The sequence below is a fragment of the Vanessa cardui genome, chromosome 22 (genome assembly GCF_905220365.1).
Source record: "Vanessa cardui chromosome 22, ilVanCard2.1, whole genome shotgun sequence".
Classification (NCBI taxonomy): domain Eukaryota; kingdom Metazoa; phylum Arthropoda; class Insecta; order Lepidoptera; family Nymphalidae; genus Vanessa; species Vanessa cardui.
The window spans coordinates 11,477,063-11,501,111 of NC_061144.1; the positions used below are offsets into that span (position 1 = coordinate 11,477,063).

General features: G+C 34.5%; 1 protein-coding gene across 1 annotated transcript in view; it reads right to left on the reverse strand.

Moving 5' to 3' along the window:
• The window catches only part of LOC124539153 (retinal homeobox protein Rx1-like), a 45,685-nt gene extending 21,906 nt beyond the window's left edge, over positions 1–23,779 (reverse strand). Inside the window, exons 1-2 of the mRNA XM_047116451.1 lie at positions 23,368–23,779; positions 5,161–5,405 (exon numbers count right to left, since the gene is read on the reverse strand). Of these exons, the coding sequence (XP_046972407.1) occupies positions 5,161–5,405; positions 23,368–23,779 (657 nt within the window). The remainder of the gene's footprint in view (positions 1–5,160; positions 5,406–23,367) is intronic.
• Between the last annotated feature and the right edge of the window lie 270 nt (positions 23,780–24,049).

Sequence of the window (24,049 nt, forward strand, 5' to 3'; positions counted from 1 at the left end):
TTTAGGAATTTCATTTTTTTTTCTATATAGCTACACCATCAACATAGCCTCTTACATCTGTCAACTAATTGCTATAAGCATAGGATCTGTAGCGATTTCCTAGGAGGATAATAAGCATAATATACATATATCTCTGACAGAACAATGTAATATAAGTTTATCTGTTCACTACCGTGTGTAAAGTTGGTCTTAAATAAAACATATATGATGGTAACCCTAATTCAATAGTGCGTTAAATGTAGCGAATTCGATTACTATCGCGAGTCTATTGTGCTTTAATACACTCAAGGGATACAATACAATAAGTATCAATGAGTATCCAACAAACTATAAAGATTATAAAAGACATTTTAATTACTATTTGTTACTTCAATGCTATTTACTACAAAAACTAAAAGTCGCAAGACAAAGTAACATTATTTTTTTAAAGCATTGTAACCCGCCCTGGATTCTCACTGATACTTATATGTATCGTTATATGATACCAAAATTACATAAAATCATTATAAATTGTAGTCTATGTTTTACTCTAAAGTATAAATTATATTTATGTAAAATTTCATCCAAATCCGTTCAGTAGTTTTTTCATGAAAGAGCTACAAACATACATACATCCACCGTCACAAACTTTTGTTTTTGTAATATTAGTAGGAAGTAGAATTACTGGATCTTGTCAGTATGGACATAAGCACCCCTGACTTCAAGAGAACGAGTGGACGCAACTAAGCGTGATAATTTATATTTTGTTTTCCAAGGTCGGCAAAGTATTGACAGAAAATTTGTGTTGATATTCAATGGTGGCGTAGTATTACACGATACAGTAATTACACTATTCCACTCGCCCTTCGTAGTGAAAACAGATGAATGACTTGGCAGTTAAAAAGAAAAACTATGTAATTACTGTCCAGGTTTATCAGTTATCAAATCCAAAATATAAAACGTAATTTAAGTAAAACCTCTTTGGGCGCGATAAATTTATATTCATATTCTTTTATTCAACTTAAAAGCGTTACTATTGCGAATTAATAATAAAAGTAAAAACAGTTTTAACTATAAAATAAAATGCCAATAAAAAAAACGTTTACGGCAATTTATTAAATATGATTTAGAAATAGACGAGAAATACAAATAATTTAAATCAGTGTAACGTTTGAATTTGTAACGTTACGACATGAAACGTTTCTGACGTTAAATTATATGTTAACAGTTGATTATTGTACAAGTAAACGATTATTCGTTGATTCGCGTCAGATTTACATTCAATTGTTCAATTCAAGAGGTCACGGATCTGAGTTAACAATACAATACGTGTGAGTGACTCCATTCAGCGGACCTCTATTGTCACAGCAGATATAGATAAAGATAAGATAAGTATAAGTGCTTAATAGCTTGTATTATGCGGGGTAGTAACGGAAAAACAGCGGGATGATGTGATCGAAACATGTTACAACATTCGTTTAGTTATTAAGTACTTTCTACGTTACTATGTAGTATATAATTAGTACACGAGAAATTTAGCTTTTATTTAAACGATTTTATAGATATTACGAAACCTATTGTAGGGTTTCGTTCGATTTAATTTCATTATAAAATGCAGGGTTACAAAATTATGAAATATTATTAAAATGGGTTTTATTAGTTCATTAGTTCAGTTAGAATTGGAGCTTATTGATAACAATTAACCGTAAATTTGATAACAGTTATCATTTTCTTTAGCTATTCCCTAAACGGCCTGTCAGTTTTTCGTCTCTATAAAATTAATTCTTTTTAAATCTTAGTAATTTAATAAATTGCAATCAAGAATCTTCCTCATTTTTCTGCAGATATATCTACTGAAGGCTAGAGCTCTTCAAAATGAGACCATAAGCGATTTTTACGTGCAGCTATCGTCGCATAATCCCTGGGACAAAAATCAGCATACACTGTTAATATGTAACATAGACTAGACTCGACCCCACCTTTTAGAAATTGGGCAGGTGTTAGGTTTAAAAAGGCTTATGTTCTTTCTTGGGTTCAAGTATGGTTCATACCAAATTTAATTAAATTTGTTTCTGTTTTTTGGCCGTGAAAGCGGATAAACAAAGTTGCTTTCGTGATTTTAATATCAGCATTAACATAATCGTAGAATTGCTAAGATATTTAATGTCAAAATTTTACTATAGTTCATCAATTCCAGCAGTAATATCGAATAAAATAGGATACAGCCTCTTAAATTTCGTATTTGGCGGTTCGGAAACAGTGTGTGTTATAGATCTTCTAGTACTAAAGTCTGTGGGTGAAAGTGACCTCTGACCAGAAGAGAGAAGTAATAGGGTCTGTAGTCATTTTATCCTTTTACATTCCTTCCTTTTCTGTATCTATTAGTAACAATATAATAAAAATTATGAAAAAAATGTATGCGTGGAAGTATTTATCGAGCCTTAGTCTTCCGAATACAAACACGTATATCAGACAAGGTGCTAAATATTCGAAGGCATCAATATCAAAATATAGTTGGATACGAGTAGTTAAGGACGGGCGACGTCGGACGCGACCGGTAATTCGCTTAAAGCCGCGCTTGCTTGCGTATCGACACTACGCTGACTGCTATAGCACCGTCTAGCGCATACACAGCTTTAAAGCGCTATCGCTTTAACGGAGATTGTTTATTGCAGATATATCTATCAGCTACGTAAGCCTTAATTATTTAATAAATAAACTTTAATTTTATCACAAATAAAAACAAATAAATAAGGGTATTACTCGATGTTTGAAACGTTCATTTAAAAGTTGTTGTTTTGCATTGTATTGAAGTAAGATATCTCTGTTAATAAATTGGTGGAAGAGTAACTCAGAATGTACATTCTGAGTTGCCTGCAGATTCTTCTCGGTATAACCTACATTCTAAAACGGTGGTATCTTTACATTTAATGTAATCCTTTAGTATAAAGATTATTAGTGCTTGTAAGAGTTTACTTGTATACAGTTTCATTTTCATCACTGTGTTCATTCCTATTAAAAACTATAAACAGATACCACTTATAAATCACTAAATAATTTTAAAATACGATTTGGCTATTATTATAAATTGTAGTTCACTAGCCTGATTAATACTGAATGAAGTTACAATGCACACTAAAAATGCAATTATTAATTTAAGCATCTGTTCATCGATACAATGATCTTACCCTTATTGAGTAAAATTAAATAAGAAAGAAACAGAACATTAGACGCTGACATAGAATACAACGTTCAGTGAAGGGCTGAAGTAATCAGCGAAGTAATTGTTAATACTACCCTCGCTTAAAAACCGAGCAAAAACATCTTTTCCGCTGTAATTAAGACATTAGCGGGAACGGGTAATTTGGCGCCGGGCTCAGACAGCGATGACCGTCACGAAGGGCAACGGTAATTGAAACTATCAGCGGGTTAAGAAATTGATGAATTGCGGACGACAATATAATTAGCTGCGAAATACATGAACAATTCGAAAATCTGGAAACATTCGTTGGGGAAACATTTTATCAGAAGTCAGTCAGCCATTCAAGTTTTCAAAAGTAATAAATTCTAGTGCTGTAGGTCGGTTGGAAAATTAAATATTAGGTTAGTTTTTGTGACTGAGCTGGTATAGCCCATGGTGATTGGAACGCGAACATCTTAGACTATAGTTACGGGTTTAAACCCAGGCAAGCTCCGCTGTATATTCATGTGCTTAATTTGTGTTTATAATTAATCTTGTGCTCGGCGGTGAAGGATAACATCGTGAGGTTATATGTATAATTACATAGAAATTTTGCCACGTGTGTATTCCACCAACCCGCAACAACGTGGTGGATTACATTCCAAATCTTTGCCTCAAAGGGAGAGGAGCCTTAGCCCAGCAGTGGGAAATTTACAAGCTGATGTCGTCGTGATTACGTCAATCACAGAAACCATTGGAACATCATTATTCGTTCAGTTGCTTACACTTCGTGGCGGGCGGCGCAATTATGGTGTTAATAGTCGTTTAGATTTCTTATAGTAACAGCTATATATTGCCGAAAGCAAATATCTAAAGTATAATGGTAAATCTTGACTACATCATATTGAGATATGAGTACTATTTGGACGTTTGCTATAATGTTCGTGTCGACAGTTGATCTTCAAAATTAAATAACAAAATCATTGAAAAGTTAAATTGTAAGAAGGTAAGAGTACAAAACAAGTTTCTCCAAACAGTGCCAACAATGCTTACAATAGCCGTCTCGCACCGTTGCTAGTTAATCTTTGCAATGGCGTTGCAAAATGACACGTTTTCCCATCAAAAACATTCGTAACCCTTTATTAACTACCAGATTAGCTACAACCGCATCATTTGACAAAAGTCCCAACCGCGAAATGCGTTTCGATTAAGCTCTTTGGCGACGGGATAAAATCTAAATTGGCTTGAAATTTTTCATTTTTGACGATGTCCCAAGGAAGCAATTAGGTCACATCCAGAGTAAAGTGATCCCTCCGATCACGTTTTGGCCCTATTGACAATTTCTATGAGAGGGGGTCCCGTAGTTCTCGTAATTCTGGTGTTGGTTTGACATATGTTCGTCTTTCGTATAGGGGATTGAGTGACATAAGCCCCTTGGGTTCATTATAGGCCCTTACCCTTCCAGGCAATTCTATTTGCGAACTTCACATTTCACTTAATAAAGGGCGATATTATTTAGTTCCGCTTTTTGTATGTTAAATGGTTTGAAGGATATTCGAAATTAATATATATTGTGCTGCGCTTAGTTTGTTAACACTGAATTTCCATAGTCAATTATTATTACTAACAATTAATAAATTGAACAAAAAATTTAAGCATGAAACTACTGTTGAAATATAATGGATATTAATTTAGTTTACGAAAACAACAACAACAACAGCCTGTAAATTCCCCCTGCTGGGCTAAAGGCCTCCTCTCCCTTGGAGGAGAAGGTTTGGAACATATTCCACCACGCTGTTCCAATGCGGGTTGTTGGAATGCACATGTGGCAGAATTTCTATGAAATTTGTCACATGCAGGTTTCCTCACGATGTTTTCCTTCACCGCTGAGAACGAGATGCATTATAAAGACAAATTAAGCACATAAATCAGCGGTGATTGCCTGGGATGCACGCGTTCTAACCACTGGGCCGTTTAGTTTACAAGTCCAGGAAACTTACCTGAACTCTGACTTCAGGCAAGTTGACTTTCATCGCGAGCTCCTCCCGCGAATACACGTCTGGGTAGTGGCTCTTTTCGAAGGCTCGCTCCAGTTCGTGCAGCTGGTAGGTGGTGAACGTCGTGCGGTTCCTGCGGTGTTTCTTCTTATCCGCCGCGGATCCCGGACGAGGCGCGTCGTCGTCACTCGCCGACTTATCGTCTACCGGCGCTTGGAAACCGTCATTGCTATTGCAGGAACCTTCACCTGGAAAGATGGGTTACGTTCAAAATTTTTAGAATTTACTTTCTTAAGGTTTTATTTAAATGTGTTGAAAAATTCTAGTAATCATAATTTTATATACGTACATATACTTAATTTTTTTGTTCTAAGCAATTGAATTGTAAAAAATGCAGAGTTGATATATGCATTATCGGTCAGCACAATGGCGAAAACTAATTTAAAACTTTAACAGAAAATATTTTGTTAAATATATTTTCAACTAAAACTACATAATATACAATTGCGTTTACTGTACCGATTGATTTATTTGTTGTTTTTATTTACTGGTGTGATTGAACGCGTTTGCTAAAACTATCAGTACGAATAAAAAGCCACTTTTGATGACGCTATAAAATTAGATAGATATACCTAGAACTAATCTGGACGCTGTAGAAGAATTTTAAAATATGTGGAATAGATAAAGTCATATAACGATTTATAACGCGTCTACTACTACGATGCCCACCTGACAAGTTATTATGTTTCGCAGCTTCATTCTTTGCGATTTACTTTTAACATATTGTAGATGCGTTCCCACGTATCAGCCTTGCACGGATTTTCAGAGGGTACCTTCATTTTTTTTTTTTTTTTTTTTTTTTTTTGTTTACGTACCCCTCTGCCCGCCGGTTCGGTCTAATCTCTCTCGGACTCGTCATTATGTGTTTCCGTGTCGAAGCCGACGCACGTCTCTAAACTATGGGAAGAAAACGTAAACTACAAGAAGTTGCTGAAAAATCACGGCCGAAACGCCGCCGCATACTCAGCTCGTCGTCAGACTCTTCGTTGGATGAAAGTAAGTTCATGTACTAAGTGATGCGAACAACTATCCTGGGTTGTATCTGTCACGCTAAATGAATGTATATTTATACATTTCATATGTACAAAAACTTATTACTCTGCATATTGCAGGTCCTAATCGTAATAAGATTGAAACAGTTTCTTCGCCAAGAAGTTCTGTCTACCGAATGGGCCATGATATGGCACAAGTTATGCCAATCGTTTCACCCTTACCGGCCACACCGCCAGCTGTTATGACACCACAGCGTTCTGCAGATGCCGAAGAGTTGGACTCAGATATTTTGGAATTACTTGGTGATACCCTGAAGCCAAATACATGTTTCGGTAAAAGCATGCACAAGGACGTTGCGGATAGATGGCAAGATATCTTAGGGAAGGGTTTGCCTAAAAAAACTAAAGAAAAACTTCTCAGTGAATATATGGTTCCGGATAATTGTAAAATGCTAGTTGCACCAATACTCAACCCCGAGGCGAAGGCGGCTTTAACCGATGCCACTGTTAAAAGAGACCATGCTTTATTGGATAAACAGAAACAAGTTGGTGTTGCGTTGTCAGCGCTGTCGCAGGCCATAGACGAAATTATATCAATTGCAAACAAAGAACATAAATTAAAAATACTTAAACCTATCAGTGATGCATATCGCATTTTGTGCGAAGTGCATAATAGTGACACGAAATTGAGAAGGAATTTTGTGATCTCAGCCGTCAACTCGAACCTCAAGGATACCTTAATGGAAACTGGCCGAGACGATTACTTATTCGGTACCAATTTAGCAGAGCGGTTAAAAACCGCAAAAACAATTCGTCAAAAGTTCAATAAAAACAATTTCGTATCTAAACCGAATTACAGAACACGTTTAAACTCTCGGGGCCTGCATCGGGAACAGAAGGTAACATACAGAGCCGATGCAGGCCGCGCACGAGGGCCAGCACGTCAGCCGCCGCCGCCGCCGCCACCGCCGCCCCCCGCCACGCGCAGCTACCGTGCACCTCGGGCCCCGCAACCGCCGTCTCCCCCGCCGCAGCGCAGAACACGACGCTAATGCAGACCGAGGTACGGTACGCAGGTCGGTTGCAATACTTTAAAGACCAGTGGTCTACGATAACGAGCGACCGTTATATTTTTTCAATAATTCAAGGATACAAAATACCTTTTATGTGTACGCCATCACAATCTATTTCCCCAGAAGTTATAACAAAGTCTGTACAAGAACGTGTTAATTTTGATAAATGTATAAATAAGCTTCTTAAGGTAAAAGCTATCTCAAAATGTGATCACGTTCCAGACGAATTTTTATCAAAAATTTTTCTCGTGCCTAAACCGAACGGCGATAATCGTTTTATTCTAAATTTAAAATGTTTAATTAAATTTGTTAAGAATACCCACTTTAAGATGGAGGACTACCGTACGGCAGCAAAATTAGTCACAAAGGATTGTTTTATGGCATCTATCGATTTAAAAGATGCTTATTTTTTAGTGCCTGTTCATAAATCTCATCGTAAATATCTTCGCTTCCAATACAATGGAACTTTATTTGAATTTAATTGTCTACCTTTTGGACTTAGTACTGCTCCGTATGTTTTTATAAAATTATTAAAACCTGTTTCTCATTTTCTTCGTTCAAAAAATTTTTTGTCCGTTTTATATTTAGATGATTATTTTTTTGTCGGTAGAAATTATACTGAATGTAATTATAACATCAAATATACAAAACACACTCTGGAAAGATTAGGTTTTTTAATTAATTATGAAAAAAGCTGCTTAGTTCCGAAGAAGCTATGTAAATTTTTAGGTTTTGTGTTTGATTCCTCATCCATGCAATTAAAGTTACCTGAAAGTAAGAAAATTAAAATTAAGGAACTAATTAATCAGTTTATTTACATAAAAAAGTGTAAATTAAGACACTTCGCAAGATTTCTGGGTGTTCTGATATCTGCTTGCCCCGCATTACAATATTCCTGGGTTTATACAAAAGAATTTGAAAGATACAAATACTTGTGTTTGTTAAATAACCCAAGTTACGAACAAGTTATTAAAATACCCTCATACTTATTAAGAGATATGTATTGGTGGATTGAAAACATTGATCACGGTAGTGCACTTCTTAAAAATAATAAATATAGTAAAGCAATATATTCAGATGCGTCGACCACGGGATGGGGTGTATATTGTAATAATGAAACAGCATTCGGTTTCTGGAATAGTTTTGAAATAAATCTACATATAAACGAATTGGAACTCATGGCAGCTTTTTTCGGTTTAAAAGTTTTTTGTAAAGATCTTTTTAATTGTGAAATTTTATTGCGAATTGATAATGTAACTGCCATCGCTTGTATCAATAAAATGGGCAGTGTCCAATTTCCTCATTTGAACAAAATCTCTCGTATGATTTGGCAGTGGTGTGAAGAACGAAAATTGTTAGTTTTTGCTTCATATATCAGTAGTAAAAATAATGATAAAGCAGATGCTATGTCCAGAAAACACTTTAGAGATACGGAATGGGAAATTGGTGTTAGTCAATATAACCAAATTATAGAAAAATTTGGTAAACCCGAGGTCGACCTATTTGCTAGTCGTTGTAACGCAAAATGTGAAACTTACGTGGCCTGGAAAAACGACCCTGATGCTTGGGTGATAGACGCTTTTACCATATCTTGGGATAAACTTAAATTTTATGCATTTCCACCGTTCTCGTTGGTATTAAAAATGTTGCAAAAAATTATTAATGATAAGGCAGAAGGAATCGTTGTGGTTCCTTATTGGCCGACTCAAGCTTGGTTTCCTTTAATAAAGAAATTGTCTATCGGCGAAATTTTACAATTCGAAACATGTCCTAATTTAATAATATCTCCTTTCAGATTACCACACAGGCTTCACAAAAGTCTCTCCCTAATTGCCGTGAAATTATCCGGCAAACTTTATTAAGAAGATTTATTTCCCCTCGTTCAGTCGATATAATGTTAGAATCGATTAGTAATAATACATATAAACAATATGATTGTTCAATAAGAAATTGGTTAATTTATTGCTCGCGAAATAATGTCGATTATATGAAACCATCAGTACCTATAATATTACATTTTCTTACGGAAATATTTGACAGTGGCGCAAAGTATGGCACTGTCAATTCCACCAAATCTGCCTTATCTCTACTTTTAGGTAGTAACACCCTAGACGATGAACGAATAAAAAGATTTATGAAAGGTGTTTTCAGATTAAGACCAACCAATCCTAAGTACGATATTACATGGGACCCAAATATTGTCTTAAAATATTTATCGGAAAAATGGCCAAACGAGGAGCTTAATCTGGAAAAACTTTCTAAAAAGACTGTAACCTTGTTATCACTGGTCACTGCACATCGCATACAGACTCTGTCATTAATAAAAATTGAAAATATTATCTTTAATATTCCTATTGACATTATGATTAAGATACCCGATTTTATTAAAACCTCGAAGCCAAATTCTTTTCAACCACTTCTTAAAATTCCATTTTACGATGCTCATCCAGAAATTTGTCCTGCTAGAAGTCTGCAGGAGTACCTAAATAAAACAAAATCTTTACGTAATCAAAACAATAGTTTTTTATTTATTAGTTACAGAAAACCTCATCATAAATTATCCTCTCAAAGATTAAGTCACTGGATTAAGGATACTCTTCAGCGCAGCGGTATTGACACTAGTATATTCAGTGCACACAGCACACGACATGCTGCTACATCAGCTGCGAAAAGGTTAGGTGTTAATATCGAACTAATTAGAAAAACCGCAGGTTGGAGTCAATCCTCTTTGGTATTTGCTCAATTTTATAATAGACAAGTTGTTGAAAATAATTTCGCTTCTTCTATTCTTAGTTTACTTTAAGATGTTTATTTAGATTATTTAATTTTTTTTTATAAAGCATATACCTACATAGTAAAATATACATATATATATTTCCATTTGTTTATTATTTTCTTATTTCACGTTACCTTCTCTGAACATCCTACAATATGTTAAAAGTAAATCGCAAAGAATGAAGCTGCGAAACATAATTAATGGTCAAACGAACTTACCTGTAAGTGAAGTTCGACCACAATTATGTGAGCAGCTTCATTCGAAGCGATTTACAATCACCCTCCCGTAATAGTGTTGAAATAATTTCATGCAGTATGCTTTACCCTACCCTGCTACGTGAAATAAGAATAGAAATACTTTAAACGAAATGACGAGTCCGAGAGAGATTAGACCGAACCGGCGGGCAGAGGGGTACGTAAACAAAAAAAAAAAAAAAAAAAAAAAAAAATGAAGGTACCCTCTGAAAATCCGTGCAAGGCTGATACGTGGGAACGCATCTACAATATGTTAAAAGTAAATCGCTTCGAATGAAGCTGCTCACATAATTGTGGTCGAACTTCACTTACAGGTAAGTTCGTTTGACCATTAAATATATAATCTAGTCATATACCTATATCACTACGTTGTTCCAGGGTTAGTGAACACATGTGGCAGAATGACTTTGTAATTAGATTATAAAGATATGAAAAGCGGCATATCTCATATAAAAGGTCCGTCCGTCCGTACCGTTCGTAGAATAGAAACCTCCCTCAATGCCTCAACAACTTAGGAACTGAAAAATTAAGATGTTATGTTAAGACGCCTGAAGTTACATTTAGTTACTCATCCTACAAATCGATAATATATAATAATTATGCTAAGATTTATTGTTTTGCTGGTAAATTATGAGTTGATGGTTACGCCGTACCGATAAAAGTATACCTACTTTGATTTGAAGTATGACGTTTTGATAATGACAGCTAGATTATTGTAGCTGAAAATATGCCATCTATACTTCTGTTTGTCGCTCTTTCAAGACTAAGCCAATGAACCAAATTTGATGATGTTTGCTATATAGGCTACTGTTTTGACACGTGACCACCAACCACTAAAATACGAGAGAATCCGCGTGCAACAACGAGTATAACATATACTGTTAATATATTTTAATCCAAAAAATCAATAGGCATGATATAATCATATATAAAATAAAAGGTTACGAGAGAATTGAAGACAAATAAACTATTATTAAGTTGAAGTAATAAAAGTCTCGGCGTGATATGCCTGATTACAGTGTTCCAGCCGTTGTCAGTGAATAGTCTGCAATTAAGGGCGCGCTATAAATCAAACAGCGCAATTGTTTGCGTATGTTAATCTAGATGCTAATGTATCTTCAACGATAATGCAATTATATTCAAATTTAGACTATTTGTATTTCATACGCGATGCTACAATCTGATGTATGGTTGTATGTTGTTCGTATGCTTGGTAATTTGATAGGGCGCAATGTTAAATTTCAATTGTAATTTCTTTATACAAGCCTTACTGTTTGGGAAAAGCGTTAACTAAAACCGGTTACAAAAAGAAACTTCTTAGGCCTGTAGGGACTGAAGATCAGTGCCTGTAGTTACACTGGCTCACTCACCCTTCAACCCGGAACACAACATTACTGAGTACTGTTGTTTGTTGGTAGAATAACTGATGAGTGGGTGGTACCTACCCAAACGGGCTTGCACAAAGCCCCACCACCATTAAAAATTGTATTACAAGAATTTGGCTATTTTTTGTTATTAAAATTATTAATTTCGGGATATTTACCATGTTTTTTATTTTTTTTTTGTTCGTAGACAATTCGTAGACAATGTCGAATTATCGAGCTCCACTGAACAAAAATAAAAAACATGGTAAATATCCCGAAAATAATAACTTTAATAATAAAAATAACCATGTTAATTTAAAATCTTATTATTTTTATTACCGTAGATTTGTCGATGTTGATCAACCCTTAAATGCAAGCGACGCCGAGGAAGACGATTAGTTGTGTATAACGTGAAATATTCGAATTAAAAACATTTGACTAAAAGAGTATCACCTATTTCCATATCACACAAATATATGGTCGAAAGTGCTCGATGTTTCCACAATGTTATCAAGAGATTCCTTAATGAATAAACTCAATGAAACTCAGTCAAAATTAAATGAAGAAGGTAACAGAACCAGATGCCCTATGATAATTAATTAAAACTGAAACATTCTACGTTTTGAAACGTTTCATGATTTATTAATCTCGTTAGATTTGCAAAGCACGGCGATGGTAGGTTTTAGTACAGGAACTAACTTTATTACACTATTTAAGTTTCTATTTAATAACAAGCAATGTAAAACAAGCTCGCTGTTACTACTGACACCTAACCGTTATAAGTATAAAATACTAGCTGTTACCCGCATTACTCACGTAGAATCTGAATATATTTAAAAAATAACCTTAAAATATTATATTGATGATTAGTATAGAAAGAGGTTTTACTACTTTATTTCAAAAAATGTAGCCCATGTCCTTTCTCAGGCTCTAGAGTATTCGTCACGGTAGCATGCGTAAGTGATCCCGTGGCGCCCGCCGAAAGACGGAGAGGGTACCGCTGGTTTTATAGTAGGTAAAGCTGGCGTACTTGGGCGCACTTGGCGTCTAGGGCTCCGGGGAGTGCCCCCCCCCTTTCCATCATGTGGGGGAAGGGCGTAATGCATTTTTCCAGCGAGAAACAAAAGGCTCTATAGTATTCGGGTACAAAATTTCATTTAAATCGTTCCAGTAGAATTACAGACAGACAGAATTACTTTCGCATTTATAATATTAGTATACTCATACATTATCGTGGCTAAGTGAGAACGTACCCTGCATTTAAATAGTAATGTATGTGTTATCTGTTATGACTAGTGTTTTGGCATCATAACTGCGGCACTCGTAACGCAAACACCGCGGCCGCTAGTTACGACTGCAGGCGGACATCAATTATTTACACAACTCGTAACTGTTTGCATGATGCGATAGCGTTCCGACAGCGGTTTCCCATTTCATTACAATTTTCCCAGTCGTTGTGAATGTTGGTTTTACTTGCCGAATATTTGTGTAAAAAATTGAATACAATCAATTTGTTAATTCTAGTCAAATTACTGGACTATTTCCATGGTTTATTAAAGTTTTAATTTTGTAGCACGTTTTTATGATCCATGTATGTATGTATGTGAGTTTCTTTAATCCTCTAATCTTTTAAATGGCGGATTTATTATCTTTATATATATGTACGGGGTATCGTCGGAATCCTCACAATAACAGCCAGAGTAACACTTTCAATATATTATACTTATTATTCATTTACTCAAAGTAACTCTTGTTTCAAATTTTTAAGTTATAATGTTTATTTAATAATGAAGCGATTGCTACTTGAAAAAATAAGACGTAATCAGCGCGAAGAATCTAAATGTTGAATTTCTCTCATTACAACTTTGATTACAAGTAATACCTAAATATTGCCCTCTTGGGCAACCATCTCTATTTCTCGTTATCTTGGAGCGTATTCGAATTCGTTGAATACCGGCCGGTAGATAGGTTACATGATGTAAATGTATTGTGATATTCTCGTTCATCGCCATTATGTAATCATTCGTTCAATACAATTAATTTTAAAACCTTAATCGAACTAATGTACTTCTATTGCTTATTGATTGATAAAATAAAAATATGCGTTATTAGAAAGTGATTATACTAATATATTGCTTTATATTTGAAAATAATTCAAGTTAAGGTTCGATTGCGTTACCAAATCATAATAAGTCAAAGTTAAAAGTAAGTAAGAGTACTTAATTAACATACTCGTACGTTTCAAAATGTTTATCAATGTTTAAATATTAATACAATTCAACGACTTGATCGAATTATCTCACTCGAAACAGGATTAAATAAACATTTTAATTCAATAAAAAGAAATTGACATCGCATGTCACTTGTAGCACAGATTAGGCAAAACGAAATCTCAGTGACATAGTCGAAGCGTTTCAGATTGAGCGATCAAACGTCAAAACACAAATATATAAGACTCCCTCACTCGTAACGAAACATCTCTAGTTGGAGCGGGATGGGTATATTAGATTACTCAAGATTACGACAGCGATAGAAAACAAATAAAAACATTATGGGCAACGCATTAAGATGTTTTACACTTATCGCGATACGATCTCTCGTCTCCTTTTTGTAATAATTATCGATAATCTGGTAACACTCGCGGCATCACCGCCATAATGGGCTCTCGTTTTTTTTCTCTGGCAACCCTAATCATGTGTCAGATTTGCCGTGTTGCTACATATTAAAGCTCTTCGGCATTAATGATTTTACAAATGGGTTCGTTATTTAATTTCTTTTTATTGGCACGACTTGAGACAAGTATGAAAATTAAGAATCATAACTCGTAAATACAATTAATGTGGCGCCCACGCTGGCTCTGAGCAAATTACAATTAGAGTGGCGCTAGTTCTATAACATGATAAATATTAATATATTACTCTTTTAATACTAATTAGACTAATTTGTGCTCGCGACCTCGTCTGACTATATTTAAGATTATTACGACTTTCTCATTTTAAGACATGATTGTTTTGTTAGACGCCGGAGTAGTTTTTAAATCTACTGTAGTTTTTTTTAAATAATTCATTAAAATCAGCCAAAAAAGGATATGAAAACTCATTAGTGAACACTAGCTCTTGTTAATGTTTGTATTCAGACATTATGTCATTTCAACAATAAAATCGATTGGCAAGATCAAATATTATTTAATAACCCTACTCCTTATTTTAGAAAGTCCTTTTTATTGATTGAAAAAAATCATCAGTCCTAATAAAAATAAGACCGAGACACACGACGAGCACCGCACTTTGTGTGGTACAAAGCAACAACAAACAAATAACAGGAATCGTAGCGCGTAATTGCACCCGCACCGCCATTTTGCGCTCACATCGGAATAATCTAAAGCTTCATTAGTACTCGATTTGCGGTCCACAATCGATTCGGGCGCGATTACGTTGGGATTCGATTATCACGCCGACCACCGCTCATCCCGACGGTAATGGCTCCGTGCTATACTCGGTGTATGGCTACAGCTGAGTCGCGGCATTGTGCGTGATTGCTAGATACGAATTAATTTATTTCAAATTTATTTACATACTGCATGAATATCCCGACTTCGCTCTTGTAAAATAAATAAAACAAAATACGAATTTTGCGATATATGTTGTGTTATCGACTAAAAATCATTATTTTAACGATTTATAATTGTGGATAGGTTTCGATCGCGTCTCTCATAGACGTGAGCGAAATTATTAATATAAAGCATTCTATATTCGATATATTTGAATATTTATTTTGGAGTTGAGATAGCTGGGCGATATAAATAACAATCTTGAGTAATGACCCTGACTTCAGGATATATACCGACTATCATAGTTTTCATGTGCTTCGTATTAAGAGAACTCTTATTTGTTTATTTGCCTGTTCGCGTTCAAATTTCTATCAATTTAAAATAAATCTAGAAACACTAAGAATTTAACTATAAGCCAATATATGCAGATATTTTTATTTTATAAATTTGTACAATTACACGGGCACAGGAAATAAGGCGTATGTTTACTACAAACCAGTAACAGGAATTGACAAAAGCTTAAAATAAGATTTAATAGTAGGACTTGTACGGCTAATTACTTTATATTTGCATTATATTGCTAAACATCTAAACCGTTGCTTGCTGTAATTCAGTTAATGACGGATATCGTTTATATACTTGTTTAAAATTATCCAGATAAATGATGAAAAAATAGCAGTAGGTAGTGCTTGCGGTATGTCTTGCTTCATGTTCATTTTTACAAAATCTTATTGTATAGGTTTAGCCGAAAAAGCAGAAAGACAGACCTATTATTTATGTATATTAGTATAGAAATACAGACTAAAATAGATAGAGTTGACAATTTACAGAAAAGTGTTTGTGAAATATAATTAGAAGCGGAAAGTTTTTATTCCTATATATTATTTCTTTACATACCTACTTTCATTAACATGTTCATGATCTTACATGATACCTATATACATATTCAATGAAATTTATTTGAATTCCGATATAATTACCGGTTAAAACATTGTCCCAAGTCTATAGTAACACAAGGCACGTTAAACTAATTTTACTTCCATAATTTCTAAATAAATATCAAAGGAAAGCGCTAATTAATACTAATTCGGTCAAACTGCTGTAATATTTAACAAGCTCAGTTAGTTTTCGTCGCACGCAAAGCCTTAAATACTTGGAAGGGAACGCAAGTTTAACATTTATTATTATAACTACATTTTATCCACGACCTTGCTTGATTGTATCTCTTTATAGCGACCGAAATATCAACATTATTTTTCGTGTGACATACAGAGGCAATGGATGGTGAACTTTATCTTATTCTGAACTTTAATTTAAGCTCGCTTATAAGCTTCGGATATCTCCCGTTGATTTTTGAACAACAATTTGACAACCAGTTAGGAATCGTTGCATATTCTATTTAGCAGAATATATTGTTAATTATTAGTGTGATAACAATAATGTCGTTCAATTTGTCTGTCCGTCTGTTCTCATAATACTCGTTACGTGAGTCTAACGGTGGTTACGTCAGTGTTTATAACGCGGCTTGTATATTTACTTTTATAAGAATTTCCCAAACGCTCGGGACCTCTTTTAGATCTCCAACAACGATAGGCGATTATGCTAATTAATAATTTCACAGAAATTATACGAAATGGTGACCTTGGACGGGTATGTCCAATAGCGTTTATAGATACGTAACTTTTACATAATTAAATGTTTTGTATGTCAACAATATTTTTCTTTATTTTTGTTTTTATTGTTTTAGGTTGGTATAGTAAAATATGGTGATGGTCTCCTGAGCGGCTGTGAAGGTCGGCTATGCGCAAGACATATTACAGCGCGAAAATGTCTGTAGAAACATATTATAATCCAAAGCTACGGGAAATCCAAAACGACCAGGATTAAAGGATTTTATTACTTTCTGATGCAACTGCCAGATGCATTGGCACCTTTCAGATTTTGTGTAAGCCACTACTAGATAATACCGAAGCATTAACAAAACATTTTCATATATATTCTAAACAAAAAATATAAATCATTCGAAAACGAAACCACTTTAGAAAATTAGTATAAGTAACTATAAATTAGAGTTAATAATAATAGCTACACATTTAGTTTTTATAATTATATAAAACAGTACTTTCCTGTTTGTGTAACGTTATCTAATGTTTTGCCTAAAAATATTATCAAAGCGAGTTGTAAGTTACATAACTATTATACTTTATCATAGCAGTTACACACCGGAAGTATAGCCGTAGCGTCGCATTCAATGAAAACGTCACGAGAAGTGCTTTGAGTAATGTTATCTATGCTAATAAAGGGATAACTTACATCTCACACTTCGTATTAATAAATTTATCTCGACATAATCGCACTGCAATCCAAAAATATCTTTAAACTTATCTGTTAGGGTAAGTGATGTGTCAAATAAGAATATCTTGTTTAATCGTAGGTGGTTTTTTTAATAAGAAGGTGAGCGTACCTTTGCCACCAGGTGGTAAGTGTGCCACGATTCTTTATAACGTCATTTGGCAACTAACCTTGGGATCTAAGATGTTATGTCTTGTGCGTGTAGTTACACTGGCTCACTCAACCTTTAAACTGAAACACAGCTATGCTTAGTATTGCTTTTTCGCGGTAGAATATACGATGAGCGGTCGGTGCATATCCAGAGAGCTTGTACAAAACCCTACCACCAATTACATAAGTGTAATATGTATCACTTGCGGGCTAAAGCTCCCTTTCTTTTAAAGGTGATCTAAAGTCTTATTCCACCACGTTGCTTCAAAGTAGGTTGATGGATACCCATTAAAATTTGTACCCATTAAATATATATAAGTGCTTAGCGGTGTTGAATCTTATTACTTCAGACAGATATACCATCATCATTTTTAATGTATATAGATCTTTCTTCCGACCAGCTGTTGGATATATTCAGATTAGACAGTAATTGATAGATAACTTGCTAAGTGTAGACCTCGTTTTTCTTGCTAAGCAACGTATTAACTAACCAGTATTTTATATCTAGGAAGTCATAAGCATTTGAATTGGGTTACTTAAGTTAATCGTGTAACACAAGGAACAGCTTGGGTGTAATATTATAATAAAAATTAAATTCAGCAAACAAAAAGTAGTTTCGTTTCTTTTCCAAAGGGGTTTGATTTAGTGTATTTTTAATTCTTTAATAAATTAAAATCCTTTAATATGTTAAAAGTCATATTAAGATATTTCTCAGTAAAGAATATAATTATATATTTTCATATTTAGTTAATAATAAACCATTTTGTAAATCATCATTCATTTTAATGAATCCTACGCTCCTATTTATCTTTTTAATTTAACTTTACTTATTACTTAACTACGAGTTAGTCTAATAAAAGAGTAAAACTCAAAAATCTTTATTCAACGTAGAAGCGATAGTAAAAGATATCTACCACTGGTTCGGAAATAAAAGCCTCGAACCTGAGAAGAAACGGAGAATGAAAAAAAGTGTAATTCTTTTCCAAAATAATATATAAAGTTATACAATAACAACTATCTTACTTCTTTATGGTTATTCGATTATGTAAATGTGATGTAATAAATACGTACTTACTTAATACTTATATATTTAACTAGAGACCCGTCCCGGCTGCGCCAAAATGGACATGTTTTTTTTTAAATATTTTTACCTTTTATTTATTTATTATTTTGTTGCTTGTTTCCGATATGTTTAACAATTGTCAATAAGTTGGAATAAAACAATTTATTTAAACAAAAACCTTAACAAATGATATCCTTAAACATTCACTGTGAATTTCTCTATCTATTAGTGAAAACCGCATGAAAATCCGTTAATTAGTTTTGGAGTTTATCGCAAATAAACAGGCCGTAGTAATGAAGTTTTGGTTTTAATGTTATGATTTATTTTTATATAAATGAGAATTGGATAGTCCGTTATATACCTACCTAATACAATACTTTAAGAGCAAGTTGACTAACTAGACAATTAGCACGTATTAACGATAAAACATTGAGGTAACCACGAGATTGGCAACCATTTTGTACTTCAATTACCACTACGTTAATAGTAAATTAAAAACATTTAAATCAACTCGACGGATAGCCGGATGCATCAGTCAGGCGCTTCTAGTTTAGATAATCTTGCAACTCTTACCAGAGAACGCGAAATCGGACAGAAGTCGCATAGGTATTAATGATGACGATTCAAACATAATATTGCCTACATGAATTTTACCATTTAAAAAAAAAACATTTTGATTGCGAAGTATATAAAAGATGCCTTTGATTATACGTATGAAGAACATAACTCTTGTATTGACAATATAGTTTATTGTACCTATATAATATCTATTTAAGTTGTTTATAAAAATAGTTTTAAGTAGCGTATGTCCAAATAAATGAAAATGCGTAAAATGCGTAACCAAATAAACTTAATTCTAGTGCTGATATTCAGTTAGAAACGATGTTAAGATACATTTTCATGATATAGGTAAACGGACGGGCAGATGAGCCACCTGGTGGTAAGTGGTCACCACCGTCCATAGACAATGGAACTGTAAGAAACATTAACATTACCGATTTCTGACATCACCAATACGCCACCTTGGAAACTAAGATGTTATGTTCCTTGTGCCTGAAGTTACTGGCCCACCCACCCTTAAAACTGAGAATATATGATGAGTGGATGGTATATACCCAGATGGGCCTAAAGTTCTACCACCAAGTATAATTCCAAGTCGTTTGAAATGCTACTTTTATAAAGAGCCCTGTTCTGTGTCTTACAATCGACAAAACAGTTCGACCAACTGACAGGTCGACAGCGAATGCTTCGTGTAGCACTATGATTTCATTTACTAATGAACTTTATTGAGTAATTTGAGGTAACTGCGTTACGCGAATGTGAAATTAAAACGTTATGTAGAGTCGGTAATGTTTAATCGTCGATTTTTACTATTCATTTATTTCTTTTATTTGTAACAAGCCTCTATTAACAGCTTGCAATATATCGCTTGTTATGCACAGCGTTTCTTATTTGATAGGATTAAATACTGGTCTCGTTAAATTTATTTATGAACTGATATAAGCCTCTTGGCTATGTTAGGGATATATTTTTCATATGAAATAGATAGGTATGAAAGTATAAATTTTTGAGTTTTTTCTATAATAAACATGCATTTATTTTACTTATAACCTCACTCTTTTATTGATGAAAACCGCCTGAATTCTGTTGTCTAGTTCAAAAGATCAATTCGTACAATCGGCGGGAAGCGATTCTTATATACCAATACTGGTTGAAATCTTCCTTCTTAAATTGGCTATGTAATATTGTACGATAGAGAATAAACTGTGATCATTATAATCACACAAAATAATCAATACAAAATTGATTAACACTTTAATACTGATCGCAATAAATATGACATTGCATTAGAATATAAATAAGGTTTGCCGGAAAATATAGGATTCACTGTAACCTTAAATAAACGCTAAGAAGCATATTTGAAGATGAATAAACGCGGAAGGTATTGGCTATAAGTTTAACATTTATCGATAAATAATCTACATGGAAATAATACTGGACTATATAATAAATTATATGTACGTTCTTTATGGTAGTATTTTATGCAAGCCCATCTGAGATGGTACCACCTACATTCGACAGCTTTATTTTTATTGTGAGCCAAAGTAACTGCAAGCACAATGTATGGACACCTCCGCGCCCAAGGTTTGGACATGTAAGGCTGTTTAATATGTCTTTGGGCATGAGGGTGGTAAGTACGTACCGTCAAGTAGCTAACCACCTACCGTTAGTTACGAGTTAGATTTACACCTGACCGCCATCATATATTTTTTTCTATAAAGAATCTAAGAGTCTTCAAGCCTTAATAATAATAATCTTACCAACGTATTATATAAGAGCTATTATAATGTCTGTTTTTAATTTTTATTTATTTAATATATAAAACACATAAAGTTGGAATCTCCTTATTAGATATTTACCTGGGTATCGCATTTTAAAAATACACAATTTTTCCAGATATACAAAAAAGATAAAAACAGTTAATTAACTGCGAAATTAAATTAGAGAATAATCATGTATTGTTTTTTGTCTAGAACTCATTCTTACCACCCTACCTAGGTTAGTACCTACGTCAGCCTAGTCCGGGAACGCCCCTAATGACATTATATCCACTCCCGCTGACGAGGCTCATACCTACCTATACAACACTTCGTCCCTTGCATTTCAAGGGATAAAGTACTGGTACATTAAATAATAGTTTGGGGGCAATAAATAAAGATGCGAGCATTTTACTAACCGAAGTCGAAATTATCTAATGATAGAAAAAGAAAAAAAGCTAGTTTTGTATTTAGAATATACAGAGGTAAATATAATTAAGTAGACATTGATTCCGTTATATGGTAACATTACAGCAAATGCCTGATGGTAAGTGGGTGAGGTGGTAAGTACCTAAAATCATATCATCCTCCTGCCCTTATCCCAATTCTATTAGGGGTCGGCGCAGCATATCTTCTCCATCCATACTTCTCTGTCCGACGTCATCTCACAAGTAACATTATTTCTAACCATATCCTTTTTCACACAATCTATCCATTGTTTCCTTGGTCGTCCTCTACCTCTATATCCATCCACATCCATGCACAAGGCCTTCCTCACAATATGTCCCTCATTCCTCCGTAAGTACCTACAATCTGCTTATAGATACTTCCGCGCTACCTGATAACAGTTGGCTATTGAATGTTACATCACTTATGACTATAATTAGCTGGCTAAACGCCCGTAAAAGGCAAAACTTAATTGTTCCAAGGTTGGTGGCAAATTGTCAATGTAGGGGAATGGTATGTACCAATATATTTTTTTTTATATCCATTGGCGGTGGTGACAAATTTAGTAGGCCGACTATTATTTAAAAAAAAAAATACTTGCCAACCCAATTGAGCTAACACAAGTAAACAAATTTCAGACGTCATAGGTAGAACTATATTTAATTATTGACTTCTTAAAATATAATTAATTCTGTACTTGATAAAAATTTAAAGTACAGTGCCATGTAGGTACAGCCTTAATTAGTAGATCTAATCGGATAAAATTAAATAATTGTGATTTTAATAAATCTTAGCTACAAAAATAAAACCGATTTAATTTTTTTGTAATAACAAATACTACGTAAAAGTTTTCTCCTTGAAATCGAGTATAAATATAGAATTAAATTTATGTATGTATCCTCTGTCTATATAAATATAAAGTTGAAAGTAACTCTGTCTGACTGTATGTCTGTTGCTCTTTCACGGCTAAACCTAATTTGATGATATTTATTAAGAAGCAAACTTGAACTCCAATAAAGAAAATATGCTGCTTTTTTGCCAAACATATGACAACCAACACCCTAAGGCGAAGCCGCGGCCGACTACTAGTATGTATATAAATATATTTGTCAAAATAATAAGGGAACATAAACAAATAATTATATATTCGTAATTATTGTAAATATTTTCGGCTTTTACATTTAAGCTCCCGGCCTTAATTTACTACGATACTTGTAAATAAATTCATTAATAAATAACGATAGATTACTGCAAATTAATTACAAATTAATCTCATAATTAAAACATAACATTAAATACTCATAAAGCGTTTACGTTATTAATTCAGTTTGTTGTTTAAAATATATCGTAATTAATAATATTTCAATTGCATAATATGAGCGTATTTAACTTGTTTTATTTTAATTGTTTATTATTCAGCTATTGGAAGTGTCAAATAGGCACTTTTATATATTAAAGTTTATTCCGACGGCGGCAAAGTAACCCTTCCGTGAGCTTTTTCGATATAAGCTTTTGGGAAGTTTTGACTTTGTACATACGTTCTAAGTGAACGTTTTACTCCATACTTTACATTTTTTCCGCTGGAATATAGTATGTTTTATTGGATTTATGTTATATATTTTTATTAGTTATTATTTTTATTATAAATGTGTGTAAGAATAAGTAACACAATGATATTCGAATGAGTAAATAGTAGCACCGAATTGTGAATACTAGGAGTTGACTTCAAGCCTATTTAACATTAAGCAACGCATAAGTTTTCACGCGATACACGTATCATTTAAGATTAAGCAACATGTATGCAAACTCACCCGCGCTCTCCACGGCGCCGGGCGACACGGGCACAGCATCACACTCGCGCTCCCTCTCCTCCCTTCTCTGCTCAAACTCACTCTGAACTCTCGCCTGCCTACTCCCGTTCAGTCCCAGTATCGCATCGATCGTGTGCCGAGGACCCTGGTTAACATTGGGCACTTGGGTCAAGCCTAACCGCGTCTTCACGGCGTCGAAGCTCTGGTTGAGATGCATCTGTTGCGCGTGGAAGAACATCCCCATACGATTGAGGGTCTCGAGGTTTTGCTGATGCTGCGACATCGTTATGGACTGGTCCGTGACGTTGATGGACGACGTGGAATTCGGGCTACTCATTTGCGATCGCGGGCTGTTGGTTTCGGAACGGTCCGGCGTCTGGGAGCCGTAGTATCGATCATCCGATACGTCCATCTTGCTCAAGCGGACGAGCGTGACTGACTGCTCGGTCCGGTGCCGAGTCGGGGTTGCGAAAGGGGCGGAGCCTGGGGTGGGGGTGAAATTGCCCATTGAAAGTGCGAATTTTCGGGTCGCGAAGTGATTTTGTTTGGCAAGGCGCGAGGCACTATTAGCATTTTCCCCTCGGGAGTTCCTTACGGTATTGAGGCGTTCAATAGTGTTTTTCACCTCTGATTGGGTCGATTGTGTGAAGTGTTAGCTGATCGTATTCTTCGAAGCGCGTGA